This window comes from Achroia grisella, unplaced genomic scaffold (genome assembly GCF_030625045.1).
Source record: "Achroia grisella isolate CSIRO2021 unplaced genomic scaffold, CSIRO_AGI_Agris_v1 utg241, whole genome shotgun sequence".
Taxonomy (NCBI): Eukaryota; Metazoa; Arthropoda; class Insecta; order Lepidoptera; family Pyralidae; genus Achroia; species Achroia grisella.
This window is the reverse complement of record NW_026712734.1, coordinates 4,313,976-4,330,460: the sequence shown is the minus strand read 5'-3', so window position 1 is coordinate 4,330,460 and position 16,485 is coordinate 4,313,976. Positions and strand designations below refer to the sequence as shown.

General features: G+C 51.2%; 1 protein-coding gene across 1 annotated transcript in view; it reads left to right on the top strand.

Annotated features, from left to right (window-relative positions):
- LOC131842688 (histone lysine demethylase PHF8-like) overlaps positions 1-15,972 on the top strand; it is a 32,036-nt gene extending 16,064 nt beyond the window's left edge. Inside the window, exons 16-22 of the mRNA XM_059191265.1 lie at positions 4,493-4,619; positions 6,642-6,752; positions 8,737-8,855; positions 9,777-9,864; positions 10,232-10,379; positions 13,847-13,922; positions 15,722-15,972. Coding sequence (XP_059047248.1) covers positions 4,493-4,619; positions 6,642-6,752; positions 8,737-8,855; positions 9,777-9,864; positions 10,232-10,379; positions 13,847-13,922; positions 15,722-15,801 — 749 coding nt within the window. The 3' untranslated portion in view covers positions 15,802-15,972. The remainder of the gene's footprint in view (positions 1-4,492; positions 4,620-6,641; positions 6,753-8,736; positions 8,856-9,776; positions 9,865-10,231; positions 10,380-13,846; positions 13,923-15,721) is intronic.
- The last annotated feature ends 513 nt before the right edge of the window (positions 15,973-16,485 follow it).

Genomic DNA, 16,485 nt, shown 5'->3' with positions numbered 1-16,485 from the left:
ACGCGCCGCCGCCGCCGCCGCGCGCGCGCGCGCCGCGCGCCCGCACGTGACCCACGCCGCCGGTGAGTGTAGCTAGTGTCTAGTGTCTAGTGTCTAGTGTCGGCCACCTACGACTACGAGGACGGCGACCTGTACATCGACGACGCGCCGCCGCCGCGCCGCCGCCGCCCGCCGCGCGCGCCGCGCCGCCCGCACGTGCCCCACGCCGCCGGTGAGTGTAGCTAGTGTCTAGTGTCTAGTGTCTAGTGTCGGCCACCTACGACTACGAGGACGGCGACCTGTACATCGACGACGCGCCGCCGCCGCGCCGCCGCCGCCCGCCGCGCGCGCCGCGCCGCCCGCACGTGACCCACGCCGCCGGTGAGTGTAGCTAGTGTCTAGTGTCTAGTGTCTAGTGTCGGCCACCTACGACTACGAGGACGGCGACCTGTACATCGACGACGCGCCGCCGCCGCCCCCCCGCCCCCCCCCGCGCGCGCCGCGCCCCCGCACGTGACCCACGCCGCCGGTGAGTGTAGCTAGTGTCTAGTGTCTAGTGTCTAGTGTCGGCCACCTACGACTACGAGGACGGCGACCTGTACATCGACGACGCGCCGCCGCCGCGCCGCCGCCGCCCGCCGCGCGCGCCGCGCCGCCCGCACGTGCCCCACGCCGCCGGTGAGTGTAGCTAGTGTCTAGTGTCTAGTGTCTAGTGTCGGCCACCTACGACTACGAGGACGGCGACCTGTACATCGACGACGCGCCGCCGCCGCCCGCCGCGCGCGCCGCGCCGCCCGCACGTGACCCACGCCGCCGGTGAGTGTAGCTAGTGTCTAGTGTCTAGTGTCTAGTGTCTAGTGTCGGCCACCTACGACTACGAGGACGGCGACCTGTACATCGACGACGCGCCGCCGCCGCGCCGCCGCGCGCGCCGCGCCGCCCCGCACGTGACCCACGCCGCCGGTGAGTGTAGCTAGTGTCTAGTGTCTAGTGTCTAGTGTCTAGTGTCGGCCACCTACGACTACGAGGACGGCGACCTGTACATCGACGACGCGCCGCCGCCGCCCGCCGCGCGCGCCGCGCCGCCCGCACGTGACCCACGCCGCCGGTGAGTGTAGCTAGTGTCTAGTGTCTAGTGTCTAGTGTCGGCCACCTACGACTACGAGGACGGCGACCTGTACATCGACGACGCGCCGCCGCCGCCCGCCGCGCGCGCCGCGCCGCCCGCACGTGACCCACGCCGCCGGTGAGTGTAGCTAGTGTCTAGTGTCTAGTGTCTAGTGTCGGCCACCTACGACTACGAGGACGGCGACCTGTACATCGACGACGCGCCGCCGCCGCGCCGCCCCCGCCCGCCGCGCGCGCCGCGCCGCCCGCACGTGCCCCACGCCGCCGGTGAGTGTAGCTGAGTGTAGCTAGTGTCTAGTGTCTAGTGTCTAGTGTCGGCCACCTACGACTACGAGGACGGCGACCTGTACATCGACGACGCGCCGCCGCCGCGCCCGCGCGCGCGCGCCGCGCCGCCCGCACGTGACCCACGCCGCCGGTGAGTGTAGCTAGTGTCTAGTGTCTAGTGTCTAGTGTCTAGTGTCGGCCACCTACGACTACGAGGACGGCGACCTGTACATCGACGACGCGCCGCCGCCGCGCCGCCGCCGCCCGCCGCGCGCGCCGCGCCGCCCGCACGTGACCCACGCCGCCGGTGAGTGTAGCTAGTGTCTAGTGTCTAGTGTCTAGTGTCGGCCACCTACGACTACGAGGACGGCGACCTGTACATCGACGACGCGCCGCCGCAGCCCGCCCCGCACACACGCTCCGCCCGCACGTGACCCACGCCGCCGGTGAGTGTAGCTAGTGTCTAGTGTCTAGTGTCTAGTGTCGGCCACCTACGACTACGAGGACGGCGACCTGTACATCGACGACGCGCCGCCGCCGCCCGCCGCGCGCGCCGCGCCGCCCGCACGTGACCCACGCCGCCGGTGAGTGTAGCTAGTGTCTAGTGTCTAGTGTCTAGTGTCTAGTGTCGGCCACCTACGACTACGAGGACGGCGACCTGTACATCGACGACGCGCCGCCGCCGCGCCGCCGCCGCCCGCCGCGCGCGCCGCGCCGCCCGCACGTGACCCACGCCGCCGGTGAGTGTAGCTAGTGTCTAGTGTCTAGTGTCTAGTGTCGGCCACCTACGACTACGAGGACGGCGACCTGTACATCGACGACGCGCCGCCGCCGCCCGCCGCGCGCGCGCGCCGCGCCGCCCGCACGTGACCCACGCCGCCGGTGAGTGTAGCGAGTGTCTAGTGTCTAGTGTCTAGTGTCTAGTGTCGGCCACCTACGACTACGAGGACGGCGACCTGTACATCGACGACGCGCCGCCGCCGCGCCGCCGCCGCCCGCCGCGCGCGCCGCGCCGCCCGCACGTGCCCCACGCCGCCGGTGAGTGTAGCTAGTGTCTAGTGTCTAGTGTCTAGTGTCGGCCACCTACGACTACGAGGACGGCGACCTGTACATCGACGACGCGCCGCCGCCGCCCGCCGCGCGCGCCGCGCCGCCCGCACGTGACCCACGCCGCCGGTGAGTGTAGCTAGTGTCTAGTGTCTAGTGTCTAGTGTCTAGTGTCGGCCACCTACGACTACGAGGACGGCGACCTGTACATCGACGACGCGCCGCCGCCGCGCGCGCGCCGCCGCCCGCCGCGCGCGCCTAGCGCCGACTACGAGGACGCACGACGCGCCGCCGCCGCGCCGCCTCCGCCCGCCGCGCGCGCCGAGCCGCCCTCAGGTGCCGCACGCCGCCGTTGAGTGTCTAGTGTCTAGTGTCTAGTGTCTAGTGTCGGCCACCTACGACTACGAGGACGGCGACCTGTACATCGACGACGCGCCGCCGCCGCCCGCCGCGCGCGCCGCGCGCGCCGCGCCGCCCGCACGTGCCCCACGCCGCCGGTGAGTGTAGCTAGTGTCTAGTGTCTAGTGTCTAGTGTCGGCCACCTACGACTACGAGGACGGCGACCTGTACATCGACGACGCGCCGCCGCCGCGCCGCCGCCGCCCGCACGTGACCCACGCCGCCGGTGAGTGTAGCTAGTGTCTAGTGTCTAGTGTCTAGTGTCGGCCACCTACGACTACGAGGACGGCGACCTGTACATCGACGACGCGCCGCCGCCGCGCCGCCGCCGCCCGCCGCGCGCGCCGCGCCGCCCGCACGTGACCCACGCCGCCGGTGAGTGTAGCTAGTGTCTAGTGTCTAGTGTCTAGTGTCTAGTGTCGGCCACCTACGACTACGAGGACGGCGACCTGTACATCGACGACGCGCCGCCCGCACGTGCCCCACGCCGCCGGTGAGTGTAGCTAGTGTCTAGTGTCTAGTGTCTAGTGTCTAGTGTCTAGTGTCGGCCACCTACGACTACGAGGACGGCGACCTGTACATCGACGACGCGCCGCCGCCGCGCCGCCGCCGCCCGCCGCGCGCGCCGCGCCGCCCGCACGTGACCCACGCCGCCGGTGAGTGTAGCTAGTGTCTAGTGTCTAGTGTCTAGTGTCGGCCACCTACGACTACGAGGACGGCGACCTGTACATCGACGACGCGCCGCCGCCGCCCCGCCGCGCGCGCGCGCGCCGCCCGCACGTGACCCACGCCGCCGGTGAGTGTAGCTAGTGTCTAGTGTCTAGTGTCTAGTGTCGGCCACCTACGACTACGAGGACGGCGACCTGTACATCGACGACGCGCCGCCGCCGCGCCGCCGCCGCCCGCCGCGCGCGCCGCGCCGCCCGCACGTGCCCCACGCCGCCGGTGAGTGTAGCTAGTGTCTAGTGTCTAGTGTCTAGTGTCTAGTGTCGGCCACCTACGACTACGAGGACGGCGACCTGTACATCGACGACGCGCCGCCGCCGCGCCGCCGGCGCCCGCCGCGCGCGCCGCGCCGCCCGCACGTGCCCCACGCCGCCGGTGTGTGTAGCTAGTGTCTAGTGTCTAGTGTCTAGTGTCGGCCACCTACGACTACGAGGACGGCGACCTGTACATCGACGACGCGCCGCCGCCGCGCCGCCGCCGCCCGCCGCGCGCGCCGCGCCGCCCGCACGTGACCCACGCCGCCGGTGAGTGTAGCTAGTGTCTAGTGTCTAGTGTCTAGTGTCGGCCACCTACGACTACGAGGACGGCGACCTGTACATCGACGACGCGCCGCCGCCGCCCGCCGCGCGCGCCGCGCGCGCCGCGCCGCCCGCACGTGACCCACGCCGCCGGTGAGTGTAGCTAGTGTCTAGTGTCTAGTGTCTAGTGTCGGCCACCTACGACTACCAGGACGGCGACCTGTACATCGACGGTGCGACTCGTGCGTGCGTGCGTGCGTGCGTATTTGCGTGCATACGTGCGTGAGTGCGTGTTCATACATATCGCGTTGTAGTAATTGAACAGCGCCATCTAGTGACAACGACATAAAACTAAATTTACAAAAGAAGATTAAACAGGTTGTTTGTTTGTCATTCCATATACATAAATCTAGTTATCTTTCTTACAGCAACACCGAACAGTTACCGCAGTACACCCGGCGCGAGTAGTGCAGCGGCGACTCGGGCGCCGGCCAACGGGATCGAGTCCCTCATACAAGCGTCCGTGCTCGCCGAGGAAGACCCTCCTAGCGCTACGTATGTTTACGTTTAATTATTTTAAAAAAAATACTGATTTTACTAATGAACAGAAGTGTTCAAAATCTACCCTATACCATCGTAAGCACAGATTATTATATTAGAGTCCGTTAGTTTTCTGTTCCCGCGTCTTTCCTTCCCCTCCCTTAACTAGTAACAAACGGACTGTACAGCGGCCTTGACGCGCGCGCGCATTGTGTTGTGAATTAAAATAAATTAGAACTGTGTTAACCTACTGTGAAGCTGGAAAGCTAGCGAAGATACCTTCGAGACCCTGAAGCCCAAGAAATCCGCAGAACCATAAAGGTAAATGACTGACGCTTCCCTAACATTTTGGTAGCAGAGTAGTTTCCCAAACAGAAGCATAGAAATAAACTGGTCACCCAACTGCAGGGATCGGGGAATCTGCTTGTAGGGACTGGTCTTAGGTTACGAACACAATTTCAAATTCAAAAATTATTTATTCATGTAGGACATTTTAGTCGTTTATGAACGTCAAATTTTTTACATTATAATTTTAATTTTTTCGCTATCATTGATTATATTTTTCGTTTCATGCAATAGCATATGCTGGTGGTCACTCTATTCTCCCAAATTTGAATTGAAATGATTCTGTATTATTGTAAACATGTACAACATTTATTTGAAAGGAATACGAGCTGAGTTTCTTGTCAGTTCTCATATCGAAATCATTCCGAACTGACGGTAGATTTGACAGATGAGTCTGTAATAGACCTATATGAATAAAGATATTTTGAACTTGAATAAGAATCTCTCGAATTAAAAGACTTGATATCCAGGGATTAGTGGAAAGATTAGCAAACTCTTCATAGCTTTACGTATGAAAAGAAATAAAATCTATTTAAGAAAAGTTGCCATCCGATTGGACTATTGCATAAAACAGATTGGCAATTAATATTATTTACCTACCGTTCAGTCAACTGGACGGGTGTGTATACTGAAAGTATAGATATCCGATTGAAAAGAAAAAGAAACTCCACTGGCTTTATTGATTTTTTTAAAAAGCCAGTTGAATCACTTTGTATACTTATATAGGTGTCTATGTCTAACATTAGATAAAAATCCCGTGCATAAACAGTTCATAATCTGCATCTTCCTTATAATAATTAATAAACATACACAACAAAACATACACACAATAAATTAGTGCTGGTTGGTAGTTTGTATTCACATGTTTCGACTTGTAAAATGTGAACTTACAAGGATTGTTTAAAAGAGCAACACACAAATTTCTTGCTTATTCTTCTTGTGATGAGACAGCTTTCCGAATAAGCGGTAGATTTAAAAAAATGTTGACTATTCAAAAGTGCTTCAATTAGGTTTATTTGAATAAATGATTTTCTATTCTATTCTATTCTACAACACAACATATCACACATACTATAACCTTATGATATTAAACATTTTTTATATATAGTTAGCACCATTGTACATACCATATTCTGACAAATAAATATATTATTATTATAATAAATATAATAATTATAATAAATAAAAATAAATAAGTATATATATTACTATCCCATTTATTTGTGGTCGGCGTTGTATGTTTTTCTCTTCCATTCATCTCTGTTCGCAGTCATTTCGTTATTTACTCCCTTTCTTATCATATCATCTTTCACACAGTCCATCCATCTCTTTTTCGGTCTTCCTCTGCCCTTATAACCATCCACATTTATATGTAACACCTTACTTAAGATATGATCTTCATTCATACGTGCAAAACAGCTATTGTCATTTAATAAATTATAACTATGTTCATTCCCCAATCACCAATTCCCAAATGGCCAGAAAAAAGAAATGGAATCGCAGTTTCAAGAAGGGTATATTAAGGTTTCTTAAGGGTCGGCAACGCGTATGTGACACCCTGGTGTTTCAGGCGTCCATAGGCTACTGTAACCGTTTGCCATCAGATGGGCCGTATGCTTGTTTGCCACCTAAGTGGTATAAAAAAAAAACATTACTAACAATTCCCTTCTGATGATGATGATGATGTTGCAGTGAGGATGCCGCTGTAGCTGGTATGCTCAGCATCAGTGAACGGTACACCGCTCCGCAGCGGACCTTCGGCCTCGCAGCAGAAACACACCAGACCAACAGCACGCCTGACAGGTATAGTATAATAATAATCTCAGAACAATTCACACAGCGGATTTTTTATGGATGACTAGCTTGTTCCCGCGGCTTGGTTCGCATTGAATCCATTAAATAAGTATCGGAGGTCATTGTAATAGATGACTTTATTACTGGCTGCTAGATGGCGCTGAAGTAGCAAAATTTGTTTTTTTTTTTAATAAAAATTATACTATCTTCATTCTAATAGCTCTAAGAACATGTGTACAAAATGTCATGATGATAGGTTCAGTAGTTTTTGCGTGAAAGCGTAACACCCTACTTCCACACTTATAATATTTTTAAAGGTAATTGAAATATGCGCCCGCTTGCGCTAACTTTACTCTAGCTTTAAGATAATAAAATGACTATGAAATCAGGCCGTTATCTGACTTGACTTCTTGACCTAACATCTTGGGAAATACCAAGTTACTACGATACGATGGTTTCTAGGGACCACCGCGTAGAGGTCAACCTGATATGGTATGTATGGGACACAGTCACCTAGATACATCAAAATAATAATTGCATTTAATAATGTCTAGTAAGACAAATTCAATATTGTCTACTAGGCACTACTGTATCTAAACTGTGTCACCCCACCTTACATTTTCCTACTTTTATTTAGTATATAAGATCATTATTTCTATGTACACATTGTCAGTTTATCATCATCAGTAATATACATCGTCTCGACCAGCAACATCGTATTATTCACCCGCAACAGTATGTATTCTTTTCTCACGATATTCACACAGCGCCATCTAGACCCAAGAAGTTAGCTAAAGCTTGTGTTATGGGTACTAGATAACTGATACAAATACTAAGAAATTTTTATTCCTAAATATATACATATTATACATAGGAAACACTCAGACTGATACAAACAATCATACTCATAAATACAAAGTTTCGGTCCGTGTAAACGAACCCGCGACCATCGGAAGTAAAGCGGTGTGCTAACCCGCTAGACCACTGAGGCTGTCATAGCTCATAGTATATACGATTAGACAAAAAAACTTTTGCTTAACCAGAATTAGACTAAAAAGACGTGCAGATGGCACTCCAAACACGCGGAAGGACTTATGAATTGGTTTGTAGGCCAACTCTTGCCTGACGGGTTTTTTTTATTTTATTGGGGGGTTTGGGACATTGTCAGGTGCTTGAGCCTGTAGCACTTCGACTTACATTTTCAGAGGTCGCTACTTAGACTCGTTCATCATCATCTGCTTCTTCCTTATCCCATTTATTTAGGGTCGGCGTAATATGTTTTTCGCTTCCATTCATCCCTGTTCGCAGTCATCGCGTTATTTACTTCCTTTCTTACCATATCATCTTTCACACAGTCCATCCATCTCTTTTTCAGCCTCTGCCCTTATAACCATCCACATTAATTTGTAACACCTTTCTTAAAATATTATCCTCGTTCCTACGCATTACATGTCCATACCATGATAGACGATTACTCTTCAACCTCTCTGACACCGGTGCCACTTTCATACTTTCTCTACTTAGACCCGTTAGGGACAAGAATTGAAGGATATTCTTAAGAGCGATGGTTTTTGTCTCCTCAGGATAGAGTGTTGCCTGACGGATACTACTTTAGTTTGATGGCACCGCTAGGTTTCAAACATCAGTCAGTTTGGAGTGCTTTCGAGCTAAGAACTGAAAAGAAACTCAGCTCTTATTCTATTCATATGAGTTTGTAAATTAGAGAAATTTAGATTTATTTTTAAATACAAACATGTAGGCTACCTACCTATATTGTATGAATGTCAAATAGATTCGCTTGCAAATTTCTGATTTAAAAAGTTGTTACATTAATTATTATTTGTAGTTTTAATTTTGATATTATATACACTGTCATTTATTAAATATTTTATTAATATCACTCCTTCTGTATCAACACTCCAACCAAACCCCAATCATAAGACAAGGAAGGTGTGGGAAGATATTTGTTTGTAATAAGTCTTGTACTTGTCAGTAGTGGCAGTTGCAGTGGCACGGGAAGGTCTCGATCTCGGAAGGCAGCCGCGAGTAGTGCCGACGAGGACTTTGCTGATGAGGACGTCATCAAGGAGGTCCACAGGGACGAGGAGTATGGTCAGTACATTCTACATTGTTACCCGACATGTGGCCCTACTCGGGGGCAATTTGATTGTTGAAAGGGGCAATACGAAAATGCCAGTTCTTCTCAATTGAATGTGTATACTTAACTGGAGGGTAGTGAAAAAATTATAATACAAAAAAATTAAGTTCATAAGCCGCTAAAATGTCCTACATGAATAAATGATGTTTTAATTTGAATTTGAATGTATTCGACACGTGTCGAGTCGAGAAGATGTCGGTGCCTATTTTAATATGATTGTATGTATATGTATTAAATTTCACCCTGTCATTATTTATACGTATAATTAGTAAAAATCACAGGATCATACCATGTTTTATTTTTTTATCGAGTTCCCGATATTTCGGCAGTGTTTCAAACGCCATGATCACGGGTAAACTGTAATATATGTGATTCTCTTTATGGTAAAGACTAGCTTTTGCCCGCGGCTTCGATCGCGTTAATTATCCCCTTAGGGGTGGAATTTATTAAAATCCTTAGGGGATGCCTACGTTATAGTAGATTTATGCATGCAAAGTCTCAGCCCGATCGGTTTAAAATTGACAAAGTTTCATACAAACTTTCATCCTCTATTTTATCCCCTTGGTGGTAGAATTAATCAAAATCCTTTCTTAGCGGATGCCTACGTCATAATATCTGCAGGTAGATGTTATGACGTAGGCATTGCATGCCAAATTTCAGCCCGATCCGTCTAGTGGTTTGGGCCGTGCGTTGATAGATCACTAGGTCAGTTACCTTTGAGTTATATATATTTAGATTACGGTTAACATTTGCTATCAGATGTATGGTCAACTCGTGTGTCTATTTGTCTATATTATTACTTAATATTACATACATGTCAGTAATTTACTAATTATTATTGGAATGGAGTATAGTGTAATGTGTTCCTTATACAGTGTACCCGTCACTGGAGGCGTCGTCAGACGAAGAGGACGAGTGGCCGCAGCGGCGTCGGTCCCGCCTCCCACAGCCCGCCAGAGACAAGTCAGTACTCCGACATTACTACTACCGCCGTATTAATAAGTAAACGTGGATTTATATTTGTCACACGTGATGTTACATGACGAGTCAGAAACAGTATGTAGTTAGTATATTTTGTATGGTAACGTTCATACTAGTAATGCGTAACGTGTTGTAATGGCATCTGTCTCGTCAGAAACTATACCGGATGCGTCAGAGCGAAAGGGTCTTAAGTACTATTAAAAATTAATTCTAACTGACGTTATTAACCTAAAACTAAAAACTTTAAAAAATATTATGTAATAACCGAAATAATAGTTCATATTAGATACTAAATTAGTATAATCTTTCACATGTATATAGATGTAATAATGGTTTGTGTGTTCCGCAGGGACGAGTCGTGGTCTCCGCGCGCCCGGCTCGGCCGCGTGGCGCCGCGACTGCGGGGCCCCGCGCGGGCCGGGGTGCGCAGGGAGTGCGTGCGGGCCGCCCTGCACGCCGCCGCCGCCCACCCCGCGCCGCACCCCGCGCCGCACCCCGCGCCGCCCCCGCACGTGAGTACCCACCTCACTGTACACATAGGTCGCGCGCAGGGAGTGCGTGCGGGCCGCCCTGCACGCCGCCGCCGCCCACCCCGCGCCGCACCCCGCGCCGCACCCCGCGCCGCACCCCGCGCCGCCCCCGCACGTGAGTACCCACCTCACTGTACACATAGGTCGCGCGCAGGGAGTGCGTGCGGGCCGCCCTGCACGCCGCCGCCGCCCACCCCGCGCCGCACCCCGCGCCGCACCCCGCGCCGCCCCCGCACGTGAGTACCCACCTCACTGTACACATAGGTCGCGCGCAGGGAGTGCGTGCGGGCCGCCCTGCACGCCGCCGCCGCCCACCCCGCGCCGCACCCCGCGCCCGCACCCCGCGCCGCCCCCGCACGTGAGTACCCACCTCACTGTACACATAGGTCGCGCGCAGGCAGTGCGTGCGGGCCGCCCTGCACGCCGCCGCCGCCCACCCCGCGCCGCACCCCGCGCCGCACCCCGCGCCGCCCCCGCACGTGAGTACCCACCTCACTGTACACATAGGTCGCGCGCAGGGAGTGCGTGCGGGCCGCCCTGCACGCCGCCGCCGCCCACCCCGCGCCGCACCCCGCGCCGCACCCCGCGCCGCCCCCGCACGTGAGTACCCACCTCACTGTACACATAGGTCGCGCGCAGGGAGTGCGTGCGGGCCGCCCTGCACGCCGCCGCCGCCCACCCCGCGCCGCACCCCGCGCCGCACCCCGCGCCGCCCCCGCACGTGAGTACCCACCTCACTGTACACATAGGTCGCGCGCAGGGAGTGCGTGCGGGCCGCCCTGCACGCCGCCGCCGCCCACCCCGCGCCGCACCCCGCGCCGCACCCCGCGCCGCCCCCGCACGTGAGTACCCACCTCACTGTACACATAGGTCGCGCGCAGGCAGTGCGTGCGGGCCGCCCTGCACGCCGCCGCCGCCCACCCCGCGCCGCACCCCGCGCCGCACCCCGCGCCGCCCCCGCACGTGAGTACCCACCTCACTGTACACATAGGTCGCGCGCAGGGAGTGCGTGCGGGCCGCCCTGCACGCCGCCGCCGCCCACCCCGCGCCGCACCCCGCGCCGCACCCCGCGCCGCCCCCGCACGTGAGTACCCACCTCACTGTACACATAGGTCGCGCGCAGGCAGTGCGTGCGGGCCGCCCTGCACGCCGCCGCCGCCCACCCCGCGCCGCACCCCGCGCCGCACCCCGCGCCGCCCCCGCACGTGAGTACCCACCTCACTGTACACATAGGTCGCGCGCAGGCAGTGCGTGCGGGCCGCCCTGCACGCCGCCGCCGCCCACCCCGCGCCGCACCCCGCGCCGCACCCCGCGCCGCCCCCGCACGTGAGTACCCACCTCACTGTACACATAGGTCGCGCGCAGGGAGTGCGTGCGGGCCGCCCTGCACGCCGCCGCCGCCCACCCCGCGCCGCACCCCGCGCCGCACCCCGCGCCGCCCCCGCACGTGAGTACCCACCTCACTGTACACATAGGTCGCGCGCAGGCAGTGCGTGCGGGCCGCCCTGCACGCCGCCGCCGCCCACCCCGCGCCGCACCCCGCGCCGCACCCCGCGCCGCCCCCGCACGTGGAGTACCCACCTCACTGTACACATAGGTCGCGCGCAGGCAGTGCGTGCGGGCCGCCCTGCACGCCGCCGCCGCCCACCCCGCGCCGCACCCCGCGCCGCACCCCGCGCCGCCCCCGCACGTGAGTACCCACCTCACTGTACACATAGGTCGCGCGCAGGCAGTGCGTGCGGGCCGCCCTGCACGCCGCCGCCGCCCACCCCGCGCCGCACCCCGCGCCGCACCCCGCGCCGCCCCCGCACGTGAGTACCCACCTCACTGTACACATAGGTCGCGCGCAGGCAGTGCGTGCGGGCCGCCCTGCACGCCGCCGCCGCCCACCCCGCGCCGCACCCCGCGCCGCACCCCGCGCCGCCCACGCACGTGAGTACCCACCTCACTGTACACATAGGTCGCGCGCAGGGACCGCATCGACAATACTCAATAAATACGACAATACTCACCTTATTTGTATAAATATATCAATAGCTGACTTTACAGGTATACTCTTCCGGGCGCAGATAGACTTTCACACAATCAATAATTTACATGCACATTGTTTCACACAAAATGTAAACAACGAGCCAATTCGCATTTTATTCATGCATGCTTTAGCGCCTGTGTTCAATCCGGCCTACGCCCGCGACGCCAACATCAGAACTCATTTGCCTCATATGCAGAAATAGTAAAATACAAAACCTCATGATTACGCGTGCTGTCTTTCCCGCGCAAAATTTTGCGCCCTCCTGAATCTCGCTTGATAGAATATATCGTCTAAATAACATTTTAGCCACTTATATCCGGCTCGAAGGACCAATTTTTGAAAGTGTTATTATTACTTCAATATTTGCATCATTTATTTTATTAACCAGAATATAGAAGATAATAATGTGATTACTTTAGAAAAACTTTTATATTTGCACATCTTCAAGCTAAAATATGGTATTTTACAGTAATTAAGAAATTACATTAAATTGGTTTTAATTGTTTTAAAAAATTTAAATCTTCTGAATGTTAGGGAAAATACTATATGTGGAAGCGTCTGTCGCTTACACATACGCTTACACATCACACGCTCCTGATGATTTCTTGGGCTTAAACATAGGTCGACGTCTCGATGATTTTTTTGCAAGCTTTCACAGTAGGTTTCACACTCAGTTTTAATTTATTTTAATGTAGAAATCATGCGCGTGCGTTATGGCCACCGTACGGTCTGTACTGTCATAGGTAAGGGGGGAAAGCGCAGGAACAGAAACTAACGGGCTCTAAAATAAGTCTGTGCTTACAATGTGTATAGGGTATAGGGTAGAATTCAAACAGTAACGTATGAACGGTATTACGGATATTGTATTAAGTTTTTAAACTGTTTTATTTGACATTTAAAGATTTAAATGTCAAATAAAACAGTTCCTTTGCAAAAAAGCTTACTATAAAATTGAAGAATTCGTTAACGATAATAATGTTTTTATAGAAAAACTTTAAATCTATAGCACTGACAATATTATCTGATTACATTAATAATGAGTGCGTAGCGACTTCTATGTTGATTATCTCATGCCTCTTACTTGTTATACTGTAATTATTTATATAAAAAAAACATCTATTAAAAAGAGCAACACACAAATTTCTTGCTCATTCTTCTTGTGATGAATCTGCATTCCGAATGAGTGGTAGAATCAAAATATGACTATTTAAAAGTGCTTGTAATGAGTTTATTTGAATAAAGATTATTTCTATTTCTATTTCTATTGTATGATACGTGCTGTCCGTATTGCTGTTCATGTAAATAGCCGCCGGTTACAACTTACCATCAGATTGTTTGTTACCTAAAATATGCTGTTATTAAATAATAATGACATCAATTAAAACAATTGTATGTTTTACAGCAAAACGCGAAACGTGCGGTGCTGGCCACAAAGAGCAGACGGCCTCCGCCGCCTGTGCAAAATACGCCAAACAAAAGTAAGTTAACATACTTTTACTAAAGTAAACTTTGTACAAAGTCAAAGTCCTGGATTACGTATGTTGTACCTAGATCTACCGCCAAATGTGCCTTGTAAGCTGTGTTGTTCTATTGAACAGTGAGATATGGTAGTGAAAAGAAATTACAGGATACTGAGACGTAAGATCATAGATCATAGATTTATCATCTCCGGAATGACAACGCTTGAGTCACGGGCGTCGCATGATAACGTGATGACTGTGATGATGTTCATTTATATAAGTGACGGTTGCCATTTATGTATTTTTATGTTTTATTTGTAATTGTAGAATGTTTTAGATTAGTGGTGTATTACCTCTGCTTAAATTATAAAGTTCATCAGACTGAATATGAAGGATTCTTCGGTAATGGTAACACTGATAACAACCCCAATAAAGGTTCATTCATTTTTAATTTAAGATTTTTGTCGGTGGAGATCTTTTCCAAGCTCCATTTTCCATGATCTTCCGTCAATCTCTTTAGTTGTTGATACGACACGACTCCAACTTTTCCTTGATCTTGCTGTGTCTTGGTCTTCCCCTTCTCCACTTTCCTTCTATTTTTCCTTCGATAATATTATTCATAAGTACTTCGTGTCGTATCAATTGCCTCGCCAATTCTCAATGATATTTATGATTTTTATGATCTGTCTCTTACCCTTTGCAGTACTTCTTTATTTCTTATTTTGTCTTTTCAACTAATTCTTTCTCTTCTTCTCTAACACCACATTTCAAAAGCATCCAGCCTATCCTTTTTCTTTTGAATCAATCACCACGTTTCACAGGCACACAATATACTTCAGAAATAGGTCTTGATGAGTTTTTTCCGAGAGGTCTTTGATATGTTAGCCCGCAAAAGATGTTTTTTTTTATCATTAAATGCTTTTTCGCGATAGCTTCTTCTTAGCCATAATTCCATTTATTTAGGGTCCCGTCTGGTCAATCTTCGCTAGTACGGTCACAGCTGGGTGGTCTATGGTGTTATTTCAGCTTTTTTTAAACCCCTGTTTTTTTTCGTATGGATGATAATGGAATGATGCACCCGCCTGCGCTAACGGTTTACGCTGGCGGGGCACCAGTGGACGTTGATAAATTAGTATGAGGTCAGGTCAATTAGCCGTGAGATAAATTCACCAAGAATTTATCACGATGGTTTCCAGGGGGAACCACGTGGAGGTCAATCTGAGATAGTTCATTGCTAGTTATTAGTCCACATTACTAACAATTGCCGCCCCCCCCCCCCCCCCTCCTCCTTAAGCCCCTCTTATTAACAGACATCCATGTGAGACGGGGTCTTCCGCGTCTCTGTGCTAGGTTCATGTTTAGTACTGCTCTTGTCATGTGGTCTGATGGTCGCCGACATCAGACTGCTGACATGACAGTACCACCTAATGTGGCTCCAAAATTTTTAGACTATTAGAATCGAATAGAATATTTATTACATCACACATCACAACACAATGATGATGCTCACACCATATAAGTTATTAACTGTCCCTGCTGCTGTTTCATCCACATGAAATTTATAGCCTATATGTTATTCTGAAGCCTAAGCTATATAACTGCAAAGTTTCACCAAAATCCGTTCAGTAGTTTTTGCGTGAAAGAGTAACAAACATCCATCCTTATTCACAAACTTTGGCTTTTATAGTATTAAATCGTATAATGGTTTCTACATAAAAGAAATACTTTTTCTCCAATTTTTTCTTTTTTTTCGATAGCTATTCAAGAATAATGTTTGTGAAGCTGTGTTATATGAATAAGTTGTATGTTTATTTCAGATTTAAGACTGAAAAAGGGCATGAAGACAGCTAAGCAGCGTCTCGGCAAAATCCTCAAAATACACAAGATGGTATATTAAATAAACATAGCTTACGTACGTAGATGTATATTTTATATATATATAGCACGGACCAATATGTGTTGTGGATATGTCGGTCTATCGTTTGTACGGTCGGATTTATAAATTATATATTTTGTACCTTATTTTGAATATTATTAGAGTTTAATTTGGGGCCGTTGATGTATTACGTAATCAGATTTATAACACTTATTTATTTAGACAAGGGGGTGGGCTGGGCCACCCCGCCCCCACCCCCTTGTCTAAATAAATAAGCAAAGTTCTTACCCCCTCCCCCATGCTTACGTAATCATTTTTTAATTGATGTATTATTTTTTTAATACAATGTGAGGGTTGCCGTTCTTGTAAAAAAGTAATTTACTGCCGATGACGTAATCATCATCTAGACTCCCCCACCCCCATGTCATCCAAAATAAGCAAAGCAAATACCCCCCTGCTCCTAGTATATAGTGCTTACGTAATACTTGAACGACCTCTTTGTGTTGATCGGACTTGAATATTTTGAGACTTTCCGTTTCTGCGCACCTTATATTTTGCTAGTTTGTAACTTGTGATATTATATTATACTTGATATATAAATTTATATACTTTAAGAGCAGTTGAGAGTGTTGTGGTTGTTTGCGGAAGGTAGTGAGTTCAAACTTGGATGAATGAAAACGTATGTGCGTCTATACTACACAGAGA